This window comes from Tiliqua scincoides, chromosome 7, assembly GCF_035046505.1.
Source record: "Tiliqua scincoides isolate rTilSci1 chromosome 7, rTilSci1.hap2, whole genome shotgun sequence".
NCBI classification, from domain to species: Eukaryota; Metazoa; Chordata; class Lepidosauria; order Squamata; family Scincidae; genus Tiliqua; species Tiliqua scincoides.
Window position 1 is genome coordinate 58,733,076 of NC_089827.1, and position 22,330 is coordinate 58,755,405.

Consider the following 22,330-nt stretch of genomic DNA (forward strand, 5'->3'; position numbering starts at 1 on the left):
TCATTAACCCATATGCCCCCCTCCACTACCACATGCCCCTCCAATACCACGTTCACATGCCCCCATTACCATTAACCCACATGCCCCCCTCCATCACCATGAACCCACATGCCCCCCATTACCATTTAACCCACATGCCCCTCCATCACCACATGCCCCCATCACCCAGCCCAGAAAGGGAGCGAGATCCCCAGCACCACAAGGGGGGCAGGGCGGGGGCCTCCGCTCTCACCCAGCATGATGGGGCTGAGGCGCCGGGCCATGCCCTTGGACAGGTCGTAGACGTAGAGCTTCACTGGGTGCAGCATCGGGGGCGAGTCCATAGCCCGGGCGGGCGCGGGCGGAGAGGCTACGCGGAGCTGCCGAGGGCGGCAGGGACAGGTGCTGGCCCGGGCGGGGGGCGAGGCGGAGCCGGAGCCGGAGCCGGAGCCAGCGGGAGAGGGGACGGCGCCGCGCCTGCCGCTCCAGCCTCTCGGCCGCAACTGCTGCTCGCACCAACTGACAGAGGGACGAGGGACGCAGGCTCGCGAGAGAGAGAGCGCTCCCCCTCCGCGCATGCGCCGACCCCATAAGGCGAGTCGGGCGACCTGTCACTGCGCCTCCTATGAGCTAGCGGGGCTAGGTGGTGAACGCGGTTATCCCGCGAGGGGCGTGGCCACCGCAGACATGTCACAAGGATCTGGCTCCTCGCTGTTGGCTGGGACGCGTGGCAGTTGCGCTTCCCCAACAACGAGAGGTTGGAGAGATGGTGGGCTGGCTCGTGGTTGCTAGGGGCGGGCTTAGTCTCCGCGGAGAGGGTGGGTTTCCATTCGTCCTGAGCCTGCCGGTGGGAGGGCAGCCCGTTTCCTCGTTGATCATTGGACCGTTGTGCTGTGTGGGGGCGGGGTTTGCTCGTGATTGACAGATACCGGTGTTGGCGCGAGGTGAGGCGGAAAAGAGTGTTGGGGGAACTCTGGCAAGGGGCAGCTCCGCGCATGCACACTCGCGCTCACCTGGTCCTTGCTGGGGGGGGCAGCACCTTCCCTGAGGTGCCTTGAGGTGCAGCTGGGAGCAGAGCTGGTGGCTTTGCAGGGCGCGGGGGCGCTGGGCGGCGTGTGGCTGGGGAAGGTCCCTGTTGGTCTGTGTGGGGTTGAGCCTGGCAGCAGATCACTGGGGTGGAGACACCTCTGACCCCCCTCGCCCTCAGGGGTGCCTTTCCGCCGCCTGGTAGGAGGGCTGGAGCTGGGGTGTCCCCAAGTCTTGAGTCCGGCCTCAAGTCCTGCCGTTCCAGGTCTCAGCAGGGGCGTGCGGTGGGTGGGGAGGCAGGTGAGGCAGAGCCTCCCCAAGAGTCCTTCAAAAAGCGCTGCCACCATGTGTGGCGCCCAAGCACCCACAACACACGTGCTCCTGTGTGGTGGGTGGGGAGGCAGGTGAGGCAGAGCCTCTCCACAGGAGTCCTTCAAAAAGCGCCACAACCCATGTGCTCTGCTGTCCCTCCCTCTCCGCTCTGTGCATGGGTTGGGCCCCTCACGTGGCAGCGGCGCTTTTTGAGAGACTCCGGTGGGGAGGCTGTGCTTCACTTGCCTCTCCTCCCATCCCATCGCAGGTCCCTGAGTCTCAGGTCAAGTCTCAAGTCCGTGCTCAAATTCTCAAGTCTCTGAACAAAATTTAATAGAGAAAAAAGTGATGGTGGTAGTGGGGTGTGTATGTGGGGGAGGGGAGTTGTAAGCACCCCCCCAACCTGGGTGCTGTGCCCTGCTGCGCCCAGCTGATCGGTGGCAATCAAAGCGCCACAGGCAGCCTGCAGCCACAGGCTACAACAGGATCTCCCAGGCAAGGTGGGTGGGCAGGGGCAGCAATGTTTTTGCCCAGTGGCTGGCTTACTGGTGACTATCTCCCTGGCTTGTCAGATATCTAAAAAAGAGCCATGGCCTCTTAGAGACTGCACTTTACCAGGGTGGTTTCATTGTCTGTTGTAAGCCTGTTTCACTTCTGATGTGGTGTAGAGCAGCAGTGTGATAATTTATGTCAGCCTGGTACCATGCCTTGGACATGGCTAAGGTCAAGAGCTGTTTCCTCATTTGGTCGTGTTGTTCTGCTAAACATTGTTTCCTGATTGACTTGCCCCCACCTCCAGGTAAGGGGGAAGCTAGCTAGCCTCCCCTATATGTTGAATGTACAAAGACTACAAAGGAGGAGGCAAGTTGCTTCCCTTTGGGCGCATTCCTAACCCCTTATGTCAGTGCTTTCCAGCACTAAGGGCAATGCAGCTCTGAGGTAAGGGAACAAACATTCCCTTGTTTTGAGAAGGTCTCAGTGAGTGACACCCAACTGTAGGATGCAGCACACATCCCATTGGCACCGCTATGCCAGTGCTGGAAAGCACTGACATAAGGGGTTAGGATTGTGCCCTTTAATTCTTCAATCTGTGCATGGCCCACCTATCTGCCCTCTTTACAGGTGTAGCTCCAACTGTTGGATGTCTCCAAATGCTCTAATTGAAACTTAGTGGGCAGTCCTCACAGAGCTGAGCAATGTGGCATTCTTCCTGCTCTCAAAGAACACAGTGTGTCCAATATTTCTGCTGCTTGAGAACAGAGACAGAATGCTTGGCATAACTTTGGAAGTTTGCAAAGTCAGCTTTACACATTCATAGAACCCCCGCTATGTGTGACTGCATAGATGGCCTCTTGAAAAATAAATCAGTACACATGAGCAACCTGAGCTTTCTGAACAGATGCAGGTGCCACCATGAAGGTTTAATAGTGGTTTACGGGCAGGATAAACACAGCAGGACTTGTTTGAACTTTCTTCTCTTTCTTTTTGGCAGAGATCACTTGGTAGACTGAAGGTGATTTTTACTGGCAGGTAAGTGACTTTTGGTCTGTAGTCTGATGATTCCAACTTGAAATAGAATGATTTGCCTCAGCTTAGGCAAAGAGGCACTTTTTCAAGTGGTACTCCTTGTATATTTAGCTGGGGAAGAACAACTGTCAACCCAATCCTATGCATGTCTACTCAGAAGTAAGTTCCATTATAGTCAATGGGACTTACTCCAAGAGAAGTGTGGATAGGATTGGGCTGTGTCTCTCTTCACCCCAGCATGATGTATTTTTCAATGGCTGTTGCTGATGCTGTCTCTTCTGTACCTTTTTTCCACTTTGTTGTAAAGGAGTATATAAGTATTCTTAATAATAGTAATAATAATAGATGTTGCTATTATAAAAGACTTGCAAGCAGGTTGTACTATCATCCTGATATAGATGTAATCTTCTCACTTTATTTAGTGAGGCTTGAATTCTTCCTTTGAGTTTGATGTGATATATAATAGCTCTTTTTTATGTGGCGTGGGAAGAGATTATGTAATGCTTTTAGTGAAGTCGAGAATGTGCTACTGTTGACAGAGCTATTGTGAGGTCTTGAAAATGGAAATGTGTGAACAGTCTTCTGCAAGTTCTTTTTCTCTCAGCTGAAAAGCATTTAGTTTCAAGGGTTTCAGGGAAATGGCAGTGATGTAAGCTCCTTGATGCTTCCCTCTCCTGACCTCTCAGAATTGGGATTTGGGGAGATATTTCCTGGGCTAACCTGTTGAATAATATTTGCCTGTCTCATTTGTTCTCCTTAGCAAGACGTGAAAGACATGTCAGACTGGGTGTCATATTATAAAAATGAGGAAGATGAAGGAGAAGAGGAACGAGATGAAGAAGGAGAGATAATTGGTAAGAATCAACCTAAGGGCTTGCAAATAGTACTAAGAACATAAGAACAGCCCCACTGGATCAGGCCATAGGCCTATCTAGTCCAGCTTCCTGTATCTCACAGCAGCCCACCAAATGCCCCAGGGAGCACACCAGATAACAAGAGACCTCATCCTGGTCAGAATGCCTTCCTTGCATCTGGCATTCTGACATAACCCATTTCTAAAATCAGGAGGTTGCACATACACATCATGGCTTGTACCCCGTAATGGATTTTTCCTCCAGAAACTTGTCCAATCCCCTTTTAAAGGCGTCTACGGTAGACGCCAGCCCCACATCCTGTGGCAAGGAGTTCCACAGACCAACCACACGCTGAGTAAAGAAATATTTCCTTTTGTCTGTCCTAACCCGCCCAACACTCAATTTTAGTGGATGTCCCCTGGTTCTGGTATTATGTGAGAGTGTAAAGAGCATCTCCCTATCCACTCTGTCCATCCCCTGCATAATTTTGTATGTCTCAATCGTGTCCCCCCTCAGGCGTCTCTTTTCTAGGCTGAAGAGGCCCAAATGCTGTAGCCTTTTCTCATAAGGAAGGTGCCCCAGCCCCGTAATCATCTTAGTCGCTCTCTTTTGCACCTTTTCCATTTCCACTATCTCTTTTTTGAGATGCGGCGACCAGAACTGGACACAATACTCCAGGTGTGGCCTTACCATAGAATTGTACAACGGCATTATAATACTAGCCGTTTTGTTCTCAATACCCTTCCTAATGATCCCAAGCATAGAATTGGCCTTCTTCACTGCCGCCGCACATTGGGTCGACACTTTCATCGACCTGTCCACCACCACCCCAAGATCTCTCTCCTGATCTGTCACAGACAGCTCAGAACCCATCAGCCTATATCTAAAGTTTTGATTTTTTGCCCCAATGTGCATGACTTTACACTTACTGACATTGAAGCGCATCTGCCATTTTGCTGCCCATTCTGCCAGTCTGGAGAGATCCTTCTGGAGCTCCTCACTATCACTTCTGGTCTTCACCACTCGGAAAAGTTTGGTGTCGTCTGCAAACTTAGCCACCTCACTGCTCAACCCTGTCTCCAGGTCATTTATGAAGAGGTTGAAAAGCACCGGTCCCAGGACAGATCCTTGGGGCACACCACTTTTCACCTCTCTCCATTGTGAAAATTGCCCATTGACACCCACTCTCTGCTTCCTGGCCTCCAACCAGTTCTCAATCCATGAGAGGACCTACTAGTTTACCGTAGGAAAGTATTAAGTTGAAGCTGATTTTGCGTACAGGTGGCTAACAATATCAGTATTGGAAATCTCTGTGAATCAGTATAGCAGAGTAGAATAAGACATTTGCATATGTGAAACAATTGTGTGAAATTTGATTTTTAAAAAAAGGTTTTATAGCTGGCTGATGAGAAGTTTGATTAACTAGATGAGAAGGTTTGTTTGTAAATATTTGTAACGTTTAAAAATGGTGTCCTAGTAATTTTACCAGAACAAAGAGGTTCATGGCCAAAATACATGTGACAGTAGAGTATCTGTGGTTGATTTTTCTCCCAGTTTTTCATAAGAAGTTTAATAGCAGCTACTGGGAGGGGATCTGATTGGGACAGTAATACTTGTTGGTAGAGGATTTTTAAAAAAAAAATCTTTTTCTCTCAGTAGTGTTTTCCCAATTAAGAATCCACACATACCTGCCAAGTGCTATTTGTTTTGGCTTCACTGTCTATAATGCTGTGACCCCAATTGAGTTGTCCTCAATTAGGTTGTCCTCCCCCTCTGTAGCTGCTGTTGAATTTTCAAAATGCAGCACTGTTGCATGTTATTGGACCCTTGCATACTGTTGCTTCAAATTCTGAAAAGTGGGCAATCGCCCAGACTGTTGAGGTAAACCACATAATCATCCCTATTTGCTCAGCTCACCTATTCACTCGCAGTGTACACATATATTTGTACTCTTTCCTTGGTGTACAAGAGCAAAAATTCGCACATACCTGAGCTGTAACTAAGCAATATAGTTAAATATAGGAATTGGGTAAAAAGGACAATTAATTTATAGAGTTTTTCTTTACAGGAGAATATAAATATTCAGGTCGGGATACTTTGGTTTTCTTAGTGGATGCTTCAAAAGCCATGTTTGATTCCTACAATAACAACTTGACTCCCTTTGAGATGACAATGCAGGTAAGTTAGAAATTTAGTGTTTATTACAGATTTTGTAGGTTGAAAGATACACAAATATTTTGGAGCTGTGTTATTCCCCATAGAACTAGCTGTCACGTCTGTTTATTCTGGTTATCTTGACATTGCCTTACTATCCTAGGGAAGTGGAAAGTACTTTATTGCAAGGAAGGCAAAAATGATGCTGAATTCCTATTTCATGCTAGATACAATTTCTTGTGCCATTGGGCATTTGCCTTGGTCTTGTCGAAACACAACAGCAAGCAGTTTGAACCTATGGCTCTGCTTTCTATTCACTGTTAATTTGAAACAGAGGGCAAATGATCTCTGTGCTTTATGATACAACCCTCCTGTTCATCAGATTTCACCCAGATAGTGTGGTGTTGAGTCTGGACACCACCTTCTGCCTAAGGTGGTCTCAGCATTTCTCATGAATCAGGCCCTGTCATTACCTTCATTCTTCCAAAGTCTGACTTCAGAGAGAGTAAGTACTGTCTGTGTTGAACACTAAGCAAGTGCTTTCATTCCATATCAATAGAACTGTGTCATTGTAGGGAGAAAATAGACTCTTCAGATGCTACCAGGAATGACAAAAGAGCAAAAATTTTTCCACCCAGTGTTTGGCCTACTGGGTAACTAAGGTTGCAATCTTATCCACACTTAACCTGGGAGCAAACCTCATTGAGTACAATGGGACTTACTTCTGAGTAGACATGTATAGGATTGGCCTTTTTCTGTTTCACTATGACATAGGGAGTGCAGTCAGCCCAGTTCAGTTTTCCTCAACAGACCTTTCCCTTCCTTCTCCCAGCTGTCATATTTTCACATGTTGTATTTTCTTACCAGTGCATTCAGAATGTGTACACAAACAAGATCATCAGCCATGACAGGGACCTTGTTGGCTTGGTGTTCTATGGCACTGACCAACACAAGAATTCTGTGGATTTTAAGAACATTTATGTTCTCCAGGATTTGGACAATCCAGGTAAAATGGAAATGTTATGAAGTTTGTCTGTAATGAAAGAATGCTGGGAAGAGGATACCATACCGTGAACAGGGAGATAGACCAGGGACACACTACACTTGCTCCCAGTGTGGAAGGGATTGTCACTCCCAAATCGGCTTTTTCAGCCACACTAGAAGCTGTGCCAGAACCACCATCCAGAGCGCGATATCATAGTCTTTTGAAACTGAAGGTTGCCAACAGTACAGTACCGTGAACAAGGGAGCAGTGATGTGCTATTTAGCCAAGGGCCTTTTTTGGTATTCTATTCAGTGCCTATTCGCCTCCACTGTAGTCAAGTGGGCAGACTTGACCAATGGACAGGTGTGATTAAAACTCAGTGCTGGTGATTCTTGTCTGGTCTCTTGTTCTATCAGATCCACATATCAGTCACACTGGCGCTGCCAATATACATCCCAGGTTAAGCCATTCCAGTGAACATGCAGGTTACAGAGGTTATGATGGCAGGGCTGTATAAGCTGATTAAGCCATACCAGTTCCATCTTATATATAAACAGGGCCTTCCCACTACTAGAGTAAAGGAGTCCCGTTCACCATACTTTACCAAGTCCTTATGAAATCTTTATGGTGTCACATTAAAACATGCAACTAGTGAGATCTGACTTCATAATGATTTCTTATGGATTGAGTCAACCCACAGTAATTGTTGATGGATACAACTGATTGTTATGCTGAACAGTTGACTTTTTCATGAGTTGGAACATAAATGCTGTGAATAAGCTATTGACTAGTGTGCAAATGTTGGGTACTAGCCATTAGAACATAAAAAAGAGCCCCGCTGGATCAGGCCAAGGGCCCATCTAGTCCAGCTTCCTGTATCTTACAGTGGCCCACCAAATGCCCGAGGAAGCACATGAGACAACAGACACAACCTGCATCCTGGTGCCCTCCCCTGCATCTGGCAGTCAGAGGCAGCTTGCCTCTAAAACCAAGAGCTTACACGTACCTACTGTGACTTGTAACCTGTAATGAATTTTTTCTCCAGAAATTTGTCCAATCCCCTCTTAAGGGCATATAGGCAAGATGCCATCACTATATCCTGTGGCAAGGAGTTCCACAAACTAATTATAAGCTGGGTAAAGAAATATTTTCTTCTGTCTGTCCTAACTCTCCCAATACTCTTGTGGATGTCCCCTGGTTCTGGTGTTATGTGAGAGGGAAAAGAGCGTCTCTCTATCCACACTGTCCATCACCTGCATGATATAGAAGAATTGTCATTTTCTCATTTGTTTGCTTGTGTTTTATGGATGAACCGTGAACTGTAATTATCCATTTTCTCTTTTTGCTGTCTGTCATTAGGGGCAAAACGAGTGTTAGAGTTGAGCAAGTACAAGGGAGAACAGGGGAAAGCACTCTTCCACAAGTCATTTGGCCATAGTGCTGATTACTCTTTGGGTGAGGCATTCTGGGTTTGTTCTAATCTCTTCAGCGATATCCGACTGAAGATGAGCCACAAAAGGATCATGCTGTTCACCAATGAAGACAACCCTCATGGTCAAGATAATGTTAAAGCAAAATTTGCTAGAACTAAAGCTGCTGACCTCCGAGAGACAGGTCAGTACTTCACATTCAAAATGATGTGTAATTTGGGTTAAAAATAATGCCTCTTTTCATTGCATCAGACAGCAGTTGCTGAATCCCATTGTTGCAAAACTTGCTCCTAATTGACAGCCCAATCCTGAGCGGCCCAGTGTGTGGGGCTGCCACGGGAGCAAAAATGGCTGCTGCTGCATCCTAAGTGCAACTGGGCAGCTGCTGGTGGCTCCTCAGGGGAAGGGGACAAAAGTGGCTTGACACGGAGCTCCACCAGTCTGTCCCTTTCCTGCCCTGCTCCCTTCCCCCGCCATGCCTTCCTCTGCCCACCCTGGAATGCCTTCCCCACTCCTGACTTACCTCTCCACCACCAGGTGCTTCACAAGGAGCACCTGGCGGCAGATCGCCGGCCTCCCAGTGTGGGCTCATGCTGGGCCAGCTCTGGCCCTCGGCTGGCGCTAACTCCTGCAAACGTGCCTTATGGCACGTTTGTGACAGTGCACGCCGGTGCCGAGCTGGCATGCACTGCATAGGATTGGGCCCTGACTTAGCAAAATGTGTTATGAGTACTGTTGGGGCATATCCAAACGGCTCTAATTTTGGAAATCAGACTATTTGCTGGAGTAGTTATGTTTCTTACAATCCAAAAATGTGAGATGCTTCAGTGTGTACTGGTCGCTGTGACTGACAGGGACAAAAATGCACTCTGGAGTGTAATTTCCTTCAGTGGTTGTGTGATTATCTTGCAGGGAGAGAAAGAAACATGTCTTTCTCAGGTCATTTTCTGTACAACTGTTTTATACTGCTATACTACTATACTCAATATTAGTATTGATTTTACTTTTCTTTGACTCTTTTCCTAAAGTGCACTCTCTACTTTTCCTGTACCCTTGTGCTTAGTTCTTGGACTATTTAAGTTCTTCTGCAAAATCAAAAGCTATAAAATGTATAGGTCTTACTATACTTAAGAAATTGGTTTTATAATTTTCTCCAATTCTGCTTTAACTCCAGGTATTTACCTTGATTTAATGCACCTGAAGAAGCCTGGAGGGTTTGATATCTCCTTATTCTACAGGGACATTATTAACACAGCAGAAGATGAGGACTTAGGAGTCCAGTTTGATGAGTCTGGCAAGTTAGAAGATCTCATGAAGAAAGTACGAGCCAAGGAAACCAGGAAGCGCGCTTTAGCCAGGTGACTATCCAGAAAAATCTGTTTTCACAATCAACCTCTTGTAGGTCAGGTGAGATGTTGGAGAGAAATATTATTCTTGATTATAAGTGCATGACAACCAGATTAGAGTTCTGTTAAAATAGTACATAATGTTAAGTTTCCTTGGTTGTATTTTGGGATAAGAACCTTTTGGTGTGCTTGGTCTATTTTAAAGTGGAAACTGAAATGCAGTATAAAAATTTAGAAGACCTAAATCTATATTTGGTGCTTCCACACAGATTGAATTTATATCTGGGAAAAGATACAGCTCTCTCTGTTGGTATTTTCAACCTGGTCCAGAAAGCTTTCAAACAACCTCCAGTGAAACTTTACAGAGAAACCAATGAGCCAGTAAAAACCAAAACACGGATTTTTAATCGAGAGACAGGTAGTTTGCTTCTTCCTAGTGACACAAAGAGGGCCCAGGTAACGTACCTCAAGAATTTCTTTACCTCCCAGCTTTCTGTGTTGGAAAACTTGCAATGTCAGAGGAAAGCTTCCCTGCAAAAATCAAAATGTCACTCATGCTTTAAAAACTAACCATCTAGTTCCCAAGTACCATGGAAACTATTTCTTCCAGCATGCTTCTTCATTGAGTCCTAAGATCCTTTTTAATACCGTTTGTATACCAAAGATTAATTACCTGATTATCTTTCTGATTATTTTCCAGGAAGCTTTTGGGTTGGGTTTGTTGGGCTAGGTAGGTAGATTAAATGTTTAAAACTTGATAGGCTTTATTTTATGTACTGGAGTATGTTTTAAGTACTTCCTCTAATTTTCCATAGTTCAAGCATAACTTTTTTCTATCAATTGGCAGTTGGGTCCCATTCATTTCCATGATTGTAATGAGATACCCAATCAGTCACTTTTTAAAATGTTCTTGTGGTACACAGGTTAACCACTTTGTCAGAAACAAACCTAGGGCTAGTTGCAGATCAGCTGGCTAAGTGCCCAATCCTATCTAATTTTCCAGCACTGGTGCAACCACAATGCAGCCTCATGGTAAGGGAACAAATGTTCCCATACTTTAAGGAGACCTCTATGACTGCTGCCCCACCACAAGATGCAGTGCATGCCCCATTGGCACAGCTGCACCAGCACTGGAAAACTGGATAGGGTTGGATCCTATGCAGAAAAGTTTGGCAAGTGTGTACAAAATGTGAGTTATTTGAGATGATTTTGCTGTGATTTTATTTCTTGTATTATTGGTTGGAAACTATTTTCAGCCTAGTGGAGTTAAATGGAAAAAAATGTTGTGTTTTTAAATAAAGCCCAGGTTTCCATAAATGTTTGTTGTGGCAATTGTAATGACCCCCAGGCCTTTTCCAAACTTTGAAGCTGGGGCTTGGGGAGAGGGATTGTCCTTGCTTGGACTGCTCTTTAGAGGAACCCTAAGTGTTTTGGATGTACTGAATGAAGTCTGGGAAACCCCCGTTCTCTCTCCACAGTTATTTTTTTTTTTTTTGGGGGGGGGGTTCTTTTACCGAAAACAAATATAAACACACATAACAAATAACACAAAAAACATTCACTACACACAAAAAAGGGTGCAGTAAATCATTATCATAAACTAAATGATAAATTATTTATAATTAGATAATTATTAGATAAGATTATTATTAGATTAGATTATTATAGATAAGATTAAGATTATTATTAGATAAGATAATTAGATTTATTACTAAAACTAATAAATCATTACATATCTTAATCAATTTCCTCTTCTAAATTTTCCTCTTAATATCATTTTTCATTCATCCTTTGTCTATTATATCATATCAAATATAATATGTAATACAATCATCTAAATGCCCTATCAAATATTTCTAAAACTTCATTTTCAGCCAAGCATAAAATGGTTTCCATTACTCAATTTGTGTCGGTTTTCGTTGTTGATCCAAATTTTCTGAAAACCTGTCCATTTCCACCACATTCGTTATTTTCTCTATTAATTCATCTTTCATTGGTATTTTACAATCCTTCCAATATCTAACATATAAAATCCTCGCTACAATTAAAATCATATTCTAGCAATAGTCTATCAAATGGTGTCTGTTCCATATAGAAACCTTCTTATTTGTCTCCCAAATCTTGAATCTAATTGTCCACCAGCTCACCTTGCTCTGGCAATTCTTTTTTCTCTTCTTCCTCACTCTCCATGGAACATGTCTCAAAATTCTAGCTCTGTTATCATCCACTGTCCATTTCTTTTCCTGTGGAGCCTTCAGTAATTTATCTCTGTAAAAGATTCTGATGGATTTCACATGAATTTCTCTTGGTAATTCGTGTTTTCTCAAATAAAAAGTGCTCACTCTTCTCACTGAATCCAATTCTTTAGGTATCTTCTCCATCGGTGTATCAACCCATTCTGATATTAATCTGAGAGTCTGTTGCGACATATCTTCTCCTTTCTATTCTGGTATATTTTGTATTCTCACCACTCAAGCTGCATTATCCATCTGGATTTCCATTAACGTTGTCTCTGCGTCGTGCTGATTTTCTTCTATCTCCGATATTTTAACTTGGTCTTATCTTTTTTCCCAATCTCTCAATCTCTTGTTTGTCTTCTTCTGATGTAATTTTCACATTTATCAAGTGTCCACTGAGTTCATCTAATCCAGGGGTGCTCACACTTTTTTGGCTCGAGAGCTACTTTGAAACCCAGCAAGGCCCGGAGATCTACCAGAGTTTTTTTTACAATGTTCGCGCCATCATAACATATAACATTTATGTGTACAATGTATGTTGGTGTACCTTGAGCCCCACTGAGTATAACAGGACTTACTCCTGAGTAGACATGCCTAGGATTAGGCTGTGAGGCTGCAATCCTAGCCACACTTACCTGGGAGTAAGCCCCATTGAGTACAATGGGCCTTACTCCCGGCGTTTCCTCCGAGAGGCACCTGAAGGGGGGGGTCGGCACTCCGCGATCTACTCATTTTGCTTCGCGATCTACCGGTAGATCGCGATCCACCTATTGAGCACCCCTGATCTAATCGTTTAGTTAAAAGCATCCATACTGTCTTGGGTCTGTGCAGATTGATTTATTTGTTGCTGTACCATTGCCATCAGTTTTTCATGTTGTCTTGCATAGTCTGTTTTCAGTCTTTCCCTTTCGCTTCCTTTTGTATTTTCCAAATTGCATCTCCAACGCTGGCAAACTTCAGACTTTCTTACCTGCCATCTTCGTTCTTCCTTCCTGTGGAACTCAAATTTTTGCTTGCAGCGCTCTTTAAGACCGCTAGATGTCCTCAGCGTATTATCTTCCTCGCTCCACTTATAAACACAAATCCAGTTCATGCAATGTCTTTTTAAATCCACTAGATGTCACTGGTGCACTCTTTTTGTTCCTGTTCTCTTATCTTTATACTTGTAGTCTTGGCAACCACATTCCTCGGTCTGCAAGAATCTCAAAACATCCAGCAATCCCAAACAATAGTATCAAACCAAGGCAATAGACGCTCCAATACACAAACTTTATCCAAGGACAGTTAATTTGTAATCCACCGAAATTCAAAGTTGTAAATTTGTAATTATTTTTTCAGATAACCATAACAAGCTTGGTAAATCTCTTCTACGATTTCTCCTCACACAGATAAACAGCTGAGGGGGGAAACCTCCCCCCTCCTCTTCTTCTCACAGCAAAAAAAACAACCAAATCAGGCAATCAATTACTCAATCCATGCCATGCACACACAAATGGAATAACACTTACTTAAGTCTTTCAAAGTCTTTCCCTTCTGGGGCTTTCAGCTTGATTCAACATGAATTCTTCACCAATACTGCCAAGACGGTGAAATCTCCTGGGAAAACCCCCCCTGGCGGGGCTTATCTCCTCAGGAATTGTGCCATCACATGGAGGAATTTGTCTCTCCTGACAAACATCACCAGGTGTCCTTGGATCCGCAGTTTTTTGGGAAAAAAACAGAGTGCCTTTCAAGAGCTTGAGAAGGCACATCTGCTCGGCTGCTGGCTGGCCCCTTCCCCTCTCTACAGTTTTAAGCTTCATATTATCCTGTACTTTGGAAGCGCCACCTCCAACCCTCCTCATGCTTGGAGGTGATGGGGAGGAATACCCCTGCATCTGACCTTGTGCTTGTATGGAAGTGCTCTAGTCTGAATATGTGTGAACATGACACTGGAGACAAGTTCCTTCTCCTCCCCTATTCTCATAGCTGTTTCTTTTCTGCCCTCTCCTTTTTTTTAGATCTATGGGAACCGTCAGATTGTGTTGGAGAAAGAGGAGACCGAAGAATTGAAAAGATTTGATTCACCAGGCTTATACCTGATTGGTTTCAAGCCATTAGCAATGCTGAAACAACATCACTTCATCAGGCCTGCCCAGTTCATTTATCCTGAAGAATACTTGATCAATGGTAAGCAGTGAAGGAAGAATTGTTTCTCTTGTATTTTAACCATGGAATATTTTTCAGTGGACAGAGAAGGGTTTCAGATGTAAAATGTTTAATGTTCTTGGATGAAATATATTTAATGAACTCATTAGGGTTTGAAATAAGATTTTGGGACTGGAAAATACTTAGTTGCACTTGTTGATGCTCTTTGTCTATTGAATTGAATTAAGGAAATATAACTCTCTTCCTCCTTAATTTACATTTCTTGGTGGCATTTAAAACCAAAGACTGAATTTTTCTGGATTGTTTGAGACAAATGGGAGTTAGGGTACTGTCTGGCAGTGGTTTGGCTTGTTAGATGACTACTGATCTGCCCCATGCAAAATTCCACAAATTGCATTTTTTGCCCTGTCCCTGGTATTCTTTTATAAATGTAGAAAAATAAAAGTCAAGAGAAACTGTAAATGTTTACTGACTCCTTTTTCTGAGTCAGGAAGGCTATATAATCACAATGCATACAAAATTGACTAGTTTCACAAAAACATGGAAGACTAATACATATTAATGTCTGGATTATACCTTCTTTACATGAAAAGAAGGTCCCTTTTAATGTCTGTATGTAACCACTTGAGGAGAGATCAGCAGTTTGGAGTGCAGTATCACTATGTTCTTGTTGAAAAGCACTATATAAGTATTCTTAATAGTTTTCATGAAATCCAGGTGCAGTTTTTCAGTCCCTGCATGAATGCCTGAACAAAGTTATGGGCTGGCTGAGGGTCAGTAAGTTGAAGCTTAATTTGGAGGTTTTGATGGGAACATCCTGGGGATGAAATAGTGTTGGTTTTACAGGCTGCAGTTACATTGCCCCAAAGGACAAAGTTTGTAGTTTAGAGTTCTATATTCCTGAATTTGCAAATGTCATCAGTGGTTGTGGATGCCTTTCCTCAGTTTGGTGAGGTGGTTCAGACTCCTACCTCTGCTAAAGATTTTGCTTTCAGACTTCCATGCTTTGATAACCTTCACTATTGCAACATGCTCCATGAGGACTGTGTTTGAAGGTGGTATGGATGATTCAGCTAGTATCGAATTCTCACCTTTCAAAAGTACTGGTCCAGCTTTGTTATACACGGATTTGACTCAACATGAATGGCCATTGCAAATGAGAAGGAATGTGCTGATCCCTGGAGAAGGGGAAAAGTGCACCCCTTTAAAATCACAGTTTTAAAAAACCGCTTTTCTTACTGTTGTAGAGAGAGACAGTCATGCAAGTGATTACAGGTATGACCTAATTATCCATGGATTTTTCTCTCCTTTTAAATTAAAGGAAAACAGTTGTTTAACAAAGAGAGAAAGAGAGAGAAAAAAATTATGGACCTAATTATCCATGGATTTTTCTCTCCTTTTAAATTAAAGGAAAACAGTTGTTTAACAAAGAGAGAGAGAGAGAGAGAGGTAGCAGTAGGCTGACAATTCATCAATGATTCTCTCTTCAGGCAGCTTCAGCCCAAGACCCCTCCCTTGCCCTGAGCAGGTGAAAGAAAGATACTTTGCATTGGTGAAGGGAGAGTGAAGCCTTTCTTAGCACCTTGAGAGAGACTGATTGTTGTCTTAATGACTGTATCTTAACATCTCAAAGGTCAGTAAGGCTGTTTTTAAATCACCTGAGCAAAGAAACTTTGTTCTTTAAATTGATTTGCTATAGTGTGTTTCTTGCCATCCACCTGAGTTCTGGGAATGGAACCCACTCAAATAATGAGATTGGACATGTACTGGTGAAACAGTTTGAGTTCTGTGCAGTCTAGAACTTGTACATCTTAGGGCAGCAGTTCTCAAACGCGCAGGGAGAATTTGAGCTGCAGTAAGTGTGGGCGGGGGGGGGAGGCAGCAACATGATCTGCTGGATCATGCTGCTTTGGAGGGGCGGAGGAACTTGCTGCCACTTACCAGATCCAGCAGCAGCCTCCTTAGGGTGCAGGGAGCCCCCGCGTCAACCTGCACAGGGCCCCCCATGCTGTGGAGAACCTCAAAATTACGACTGTGACCTCCGGTTTTGTGTTTGTGAAACCGGAAGTGGTTGCGATCGTGGTTTTTACTGACTCTGCAGCATGGGGAGCCCTGCAGAGGCTGGTACGGGGCCTCCCCGCACTGCTGGAGAGCTGCAGCAGGCTCTGGTAAGTGGCAGCAAGCCCCTGCACCCCTCCAAAGCAGTGCAATCCAGCAGATCGTGTCATTGCCTTGCCCCGCCCCTTAAGGGGGCAGAGGCCAGGGCTCTCTGGTTGGGGTATTGCAATGCCCCAGTTTGAGAACCACTGTCTTAGGGAGCACCTCCTCCTAGACATACTGCTTTCTTGTTTTAGATCTGTGCGCTACTCTGTTTTGTGTTGCCTATGAATGTGACAGGGCATAGAGCTGCGTCTTCTCCATGGTAGGGGGCACAAATTGGAATACTCCCCCACCTGAAATGTAGCTGGCTTGACTGTGCTTCTGCTATCTTCTAATGTGTATTTGGTTAAGGGCACTTAGTGCTGGTTCTCTTTATTGAGATTTGTGTTGAGGTCAGTTTTATGCTGGTTGTAACTGATTGTAAAATTATTGTTTTAGGTTTTAAAAAAATCTTCACGTTTGTCCTTTTGTTTTGCTGTACTGTGCACTGTTTCAAGTGTCATGTTAATGGTAGACAACATGATATATACATTTAAAGTAAAGAAAACGATATATTGTATAGGACTGTGGTCAGGATTAGAGATAACTTGTGTGAAACATTTTGAAAACATATACAGTGGTGCCTCGCATAACGAAATTAATCTGTTCCGCGAGTCCTTTCGTTATGCAAGTTTTTCATTTTGCGAAGCGCGTTTTCCCATAGGAATGCATTGAAATTTAATTAATGCGTTCCTATGGGCAAGAAAAGTCAGAACAAAGTGTTTATTAAGTGCTCTTTAAAGGCATACATACTGTACAGAGGATTTCAAAAACGGGGGGGGGGGATGCTGAGTGGGGAGCTTGAAAGCTGTAATCCTGTGCACACTTTCCTGGGAGTAAGCACAATGGGACTTACTTCTGAGGAGACACGCACAGGATTGTGCTCTAAGCTGGGGAGGACAGAGCAGCTGCACTCAATTGCTTGCTTTTGCCGTGATCATGGGGGGAAACGTGAAGGAAATGGGGCAGTGAGAGGGTGAATGAGCGATGGGGGGATGCTGAGTGGGGAGTCTGAAGGCTGTAATCCTGTGCACACTTTCCTGGGATCATAAAGTGACATGAAGATCCGCCCCTTACTAGGGTGGACGGGATCATAAAGGGACATGAAGACCCGCCCCTTACTAGGGTGGACGGGATCATAAAGGGACATGAAGACCCGCCCCTTACTAGGGTGGACGGGATCATAAAGGGACATGAAGATCCTCCCCTTACTAGGGTGGACGGGATCATAAAGGGACATGAAGATCCGCCCCTTACTAGGGTGGACGGGATCATAAAGGGACATGAAGACCCGCCCCTTACTAGGGTGGACGGGATCATAAAGGGACATGAAGATCCCCCCCTTAAGACAAACCAGGACAATAAAAAAAAAATTCGTTATGCGAAGCATAAGTCATAAAAATTACCAAACTTCGCACACCGCTTTCGTTCTGCGGGTTTTTTGCTGCGCGGGGCATTCGTTATGCGAGGCACCACTGTATTGGTGCAATAGAGATTCCTTTCTGGACAACACCAAAAATATCTTCTTAAAAAACAAAAAACAAGCAAATCTATATATCTGCTTCAGGATTCAGGAAGCCAGCCATAGGTAGTCACTCATGTCTGGCTGTGAAAACACCTTCTAAGATTTGTAGTGATTTCAAAGAAGTGCCTCAAGTATCAAATCATGTAATTTAACATGGAATTTTGCTTATAGGAAGCACTACATTATTTAATGCTTTGCTAATCAAGTGTCTGGAGAAAGGAGTGATGGCCATATGTAGATACATCCCCCGACGAAACACTCCCCCCAGGTTTATAGCCTTGGTTCCTCAGGAAGAAGAGCTGGATGAGCAGAACATACAATTGGCTCCCTCAGGTATGTGAAGTTGTTGGTGTTTGTATCTTGCACCTGGTTAGCAGTGTTACCCTGCTTCTGCTAATATAAAGAGTGAAAGTTAAAATAGGAAAATTTTACGAAAATACTGTAGTCCTTTTCATTAGCATTCAAAGTATTTTTAGACTGTAATCTTATACACACTTTCCTTGAAGTAAGTCTCATGAACATAATGGGGCTTACATCTAAGTAGATATTAATAGGATTGTGCTGTTACTGGTTACTTTTAGTTCATTGGTAATAAAGCATTCATGTGTTAATTTCAATTCAGATGGCTAAATTGGTAGTGAAAGAATTAGGTCTAGAAATTATTCTTTACATTACAAAGCATTGGGGGCTTGCACTGACAGCATGGAATTTTCCATTGTGCTTTCAAATAATTTCTCTTCCTCTTGGTTTTTTTTCCCCCTCTAGGTTTTCATCTAATTTTCCTACCTTATGCAGATGATAAGCGGAAAATTGACTTTACAGAGAAGGTTCCAGCTAATCAAGAACAAGTGGACAAAATGAAGGAGATAGTCCAGAAGCTTCGGTTCAAATACAGGTGAATATAGAAAGATGCAAAGTGAAATTGAATGTACTTGGCAAAACGTTCTTGGATAGTCACTGTGCTGATTTCAGTGATAACACCATGCTGAACATTTTACCAGCTCCTTTAATTAACACTACTTTTGCAGTACTTGGCAGCCTAGTGTTACCTTGCACATGCCCAATCTCGTCTGATCTCGGAAGCTAAGCAGGGTCAGGCCTGGTTAGTACTTGGATGGGAGACTGCCTGGGACTACTGGGTGCTGTAGGCTTATACCATAGTCTTTCGAGACTGAAGGTTGCCAACCATGCAGTACTTGATAGCTATTCTTCCGATTATTAGACTCCAAAACTTAAGATTGTTTGGAATCCGCCTAGAAACCTAAACAGTGCAGTTTCCTGTGAATTTCACTTTAATATGAATGAAACATTCCAATATACACCAGAACTGTAGTCATTGCACTTTATTTCAGGCATAATTGCAATTTTAGAGACTAAGCAATATTTGTCTAAAAACCTTTAGAATTCTTTAAAAAAAAACAGTGCAAAGACTTAGGAGTTTTTTTCTCTCCATCTTGAAGGATAAAAATCACTAGATAAAACTAGATAAAACTGTAAAAAGAATTATACAAAATTCTTCTGTATAAGTAGAGCCACAGCTATGGCATCTCCTTAAGTAAGTTAATGTGCTTGAAAAATGTGGGTTGTATCCTAAGGCGCATGTGTGGAAGAAAACTTGCAGAAGTGAACTTAAAGGTGATTGAAGATGGTGTTTACCTTACTGAGAAGCAAGCCTATTGTGGTCAGTATTCAGTAAGACTTAGGATGTAAACCTTTCTTACCAGAAACAAACACCTCTACTTCCCCACCACTTCTGTGTCTGCCAAAAATCTACTTGGGGAGATTAGGGGATCCCCTCTGAACATGATTGTATCGAGTGTGCAGACTGAAGGGGAGACTGGTGAGATCCTCCTCCCTTTGGGTGAAGTGTCTTTCATGTGAGGAAGTGGAATTTAGGATACAAGCCACCATGTTATGTAATGAAATGGGGCAAGTGCTTAATTTGGTGATGTTCATCTTTGGATTGGAATGGCATTGTCTCCACTTCTGGATCAGGTTCCCCTCTTATTAACATTTTCCTCCGGGATCTCAACAGGAGCGATAGCTTTGAGAATCCAGTTCTTCAGCAGCACTATATGAACCTGGAGGCCTTGGCACTGGACATGATGGAACCTGAAAAGGCTGAGGATCTGACAGGTAAAAAGAATTTAGTGGTATGGCTTTGTTTTTTCTGATGTGATCTTTGAATGTTTCCCTTCCATTCAAAAATGTTTAGAAACAGGAATAAGCAATTGCTTATTTTTGTTCCTCCCATCTATTTGTTTTGCTTTACCATCCAGCCTGAGAGGAGTTCTGGAAACCTTGAAACCTCCTTGCCCCCAATTTTGTTGTTTTGGTTGGTCCAAATAAAGGTATTTGCCAGACTATAAGAACATAGGAAGAGCCCTGCTGGATCAGGGCTTGTTCACCCATCAGTGGTTTTTATCATTTTCTGAGATGTCCTTATATAATCTTTTTTTCTTATCCTCCAGTGCCCAAGGCTGAAGTAATGGATTTCAGACTGGGTGATCTTGTGGATGAGTTCAAACAATTGGTTTATCCACCTGGTTATGATCCTGAAGGAAAAGTTACAAAGCGAAAACAAGGTGAGATTGCAAGAGTACAGAGATCTGTACCCCTATTTCATTTGTTCTTCCAAGTAAATGAATGCCTGGATTTATTTTTGTCTTGATTCTACACACTGTGTCATTGTGTAATCTGCCCAAGAGGTAATCTGCCTTCTAAACAAATCTTGATGGATCAGAATATTTCTTGCCTGGAGATATTTAATGAGCATCTAGCCAGGTTATGCATAGCTTATTTTACACTATGAATAAATAGTGCCTGAACTGAATAGCTTTTGAGTTATATTTTGTGGAAAGTTGTGTAGTATATTTGTGTGACAACAAGACATGAGTATCAAACAATTATTTCAAAAATCTCTTTATAGCAGGTGATGATACAGAACCAGCAAAGAGAGCCAAAGTAGAAGTCTCTGAGGAGGAGCTGAGGAATCATGTTCAAAAAGGAACTTTAGGCAAACTCACGGTACCAGTTCTGAAGGATGTGTGCAAGATTTATAAGTTGAAGGGTGGTGGGAAAAAGCAAGAACTTATAGATTCAGTTATTGAACACTTCAGTAAACACTAAGGCCTATACAGACATTGCAACCTGGTCCTTCTGACTTAGGCAAAGGAAAAGGATGTAGTCTTTTTGTATTCATTAGATCAAAGGGAGTAACTATGTATTCCCCCATGAGCATAAATCCTCACAATTACCAGGTTCTGTTTGATAGAAACAAAACTCCATTCTTCCCAGTTTTGCTTTTAGACTTAATGAAAACTTCTGTGTTTCTCACGTTCAAATAAATGAGCTTGTTTTGTAATTTTGTGTTTGCTTCATTTCTGCTGTTTTCAAAATATTTAGTATATTTATAATCCACATTTCAAGATACCATCCTCAGGAGGTGGCTACCAGTTAAAATTTTAAGTGAAAAGATGTGCAATGCTACAATAATGACCTGATCAGTGTTTTTCAACCACATAAAACAAAAATTTGTATCCCACCTTTCTCTAAAAATCCAGGGGGCTCAAAACAATATTAAACATAATGTAAAAAACAAGACAATACCAAAACATCAGATCAAGCAAAAGAGATAACAGCCAAACAACCAGAAGGCCTGGGGGAACAGATGTGTCTTTAGCCTCCTCCAAAGGACTGGAAGAGAAAGCAACAAACTCCCATGGAACATAATTCCACAGGGAGTGGGTCACCACTGAGAAGTCTCTATCCTCATCCCCACAAACCACAACTGAGCAAAAGAGCCTCTCAAAATATCTTGGGATACTGGTGAATTCAAATAAGAGCAGGGTTGTCCAAACCCCAGCCTGGGCCATTTGTGGTCCTCGGGGACCCCCAATCTGGCCCACAGGGGAAGCCCCCAGTCTCCAATGAGTCTCTGGCCCTTCGGAGACTTGCTGGAGCCTATGCTGGCCAGAAGCAACTGCTCTCAGTATGAGGGTGACTGTTCATCCTCTTAAGTGAGCTGTGGGTTGAGGGCTCCCTCCACTGCTTGCTGTTTCACATCTGTGATGAAACAGCGGCAGCGAAGGAAAGGCCAGCCTTGCTTTGTGCAAGGCTTTTTATGGGTCTTGAGCTATTGCAAGTTGTTGGCAACCTTCAGTCTCGAAAGACTATGGTATCGCGCTCTGAAAGGTGGTTCTGGAACAGCGTCTAGTGTGGCTGAAAAGGCTGATTCGGGAGTGACAATCCCTTCCACACTGGGAGCAAGTGCAGTCTGTAAAGATCATCATTCATTTATATAAGTTCCACCCCATATATATTTTTATGTAAATTTATTCAAATTTGAAATGTAAATTAATTCCCCCCCCCCCCCCGCCAGTGTCTGAGAGATGATGTGGCCCTCCTGCCAAAAAGTTTGGACACCCCTGAAATAGAAGAAGGTGATCTTTAAGGTTCTCTGCTCCAAAGCCATTTAGGGCTTTAAAGATCATAATCAGCACCCTGAACTGCACCTAAAAGCAAATTGGCAATTAAGTCAGCTAAAAGAGAGTGTAATACAATTGTAGTAGTTCATACTCTCACAGCTGCATTTTGTACCAGTATCAG

General features: G+C 43.4%; 2 protein-coding genes across 3 annotated transcripts in view; one reads left to right on the plus strand and one right to left on the minus strand.

The window, feature by feature from the left end:
- Positions 1 to 532, minus strand: part of DESI1 (desumoylating isopeptidase 1) — a 31,173-nt gene extending 30,641 nt beyond the window's left edge. The window contains exon 1 of the mRNA XM_066634290.1: positions 233 to 532. Coding sequence (XP_066490387.1) covers positions 233 to 323 — 91 coding nt within the window. The 5' untranslated portion in view covers positions 324 to 532. The remainder of the gene's footprint in view (positions 1 to 232) is intronic.
- Positions 533 to 958: 426 nt separating this feature from the next.
- XRCC6 (X-ray repair cross complementing 6) lies at positions 959 to 21,086 on the plus strand. 2 transcript variants are annotated; one of them, XM_066633731.1, is made up of 14 exons: positions 959 to 1,038; positions 2,810 to 2,847; positions 3,605 to 3,698; positions 5,767 to 5,876; positions 6,720 to 6,858; positions 8,197 to 8,451; positions 9,442 to 9,625; positions 9,883 to 10,069; positions 13,851 to 14,019; positions 17,894 to 18,055; positions 18,488 to 18,617; positions 19,758 to 19,858; positions 20,194 to 20,307; positions 20,652 to 21,086. In XM_066633731.1, the coding sequence occupies exons 3-14, from the start codon at positions 3,620 to 3,622 to the stop codon at positions 20,849 to 20,851; spliced, it is 1,830 nt and encodes a 609-aa protein (XP_066489828.1). In that variant the 5' UTR covers positions 959 to 1,038; positions 2,810 to 2,847; positions 3,605 to 3,619; the 3' UTR covers positions 20,852 to 21,086. The 2 variants fall into 2 exon arrangements, with proteins under 2 accessions (XP_066489828.1, XP_066489829.1); XM_066633732.1 differs by having other exon boundaries at positions 20,655 to 21,086.
- Positions 21,087 to 22,330: the final 1,244 nt, after the last annotated feature.

Bases quoted from the DNA above. Each gene is read 5' to 3' on its own strand.
- XRCC6 (XM_066633731.1), top strand. From the start codon at position 3,620: ATGTCAGACTGGGTGTCATATTATAAAAATGAGGAAGATGAAGGAGAA. The intron at 10,070-13,850 runs GTAACGTACCTC...CCTTTTTTTTAG, and splicing joins GTGACACAAAGAGGGCCCAG to ATCTATGGGAACCGTCAGAT. The intron at 14,020-17,893 runs GTAAGCAGTGAA...TTTTGCTTATAG, and splicing joins TGAAGAATACTTGATCAATG to GAAGCACTACATTATTTAAT.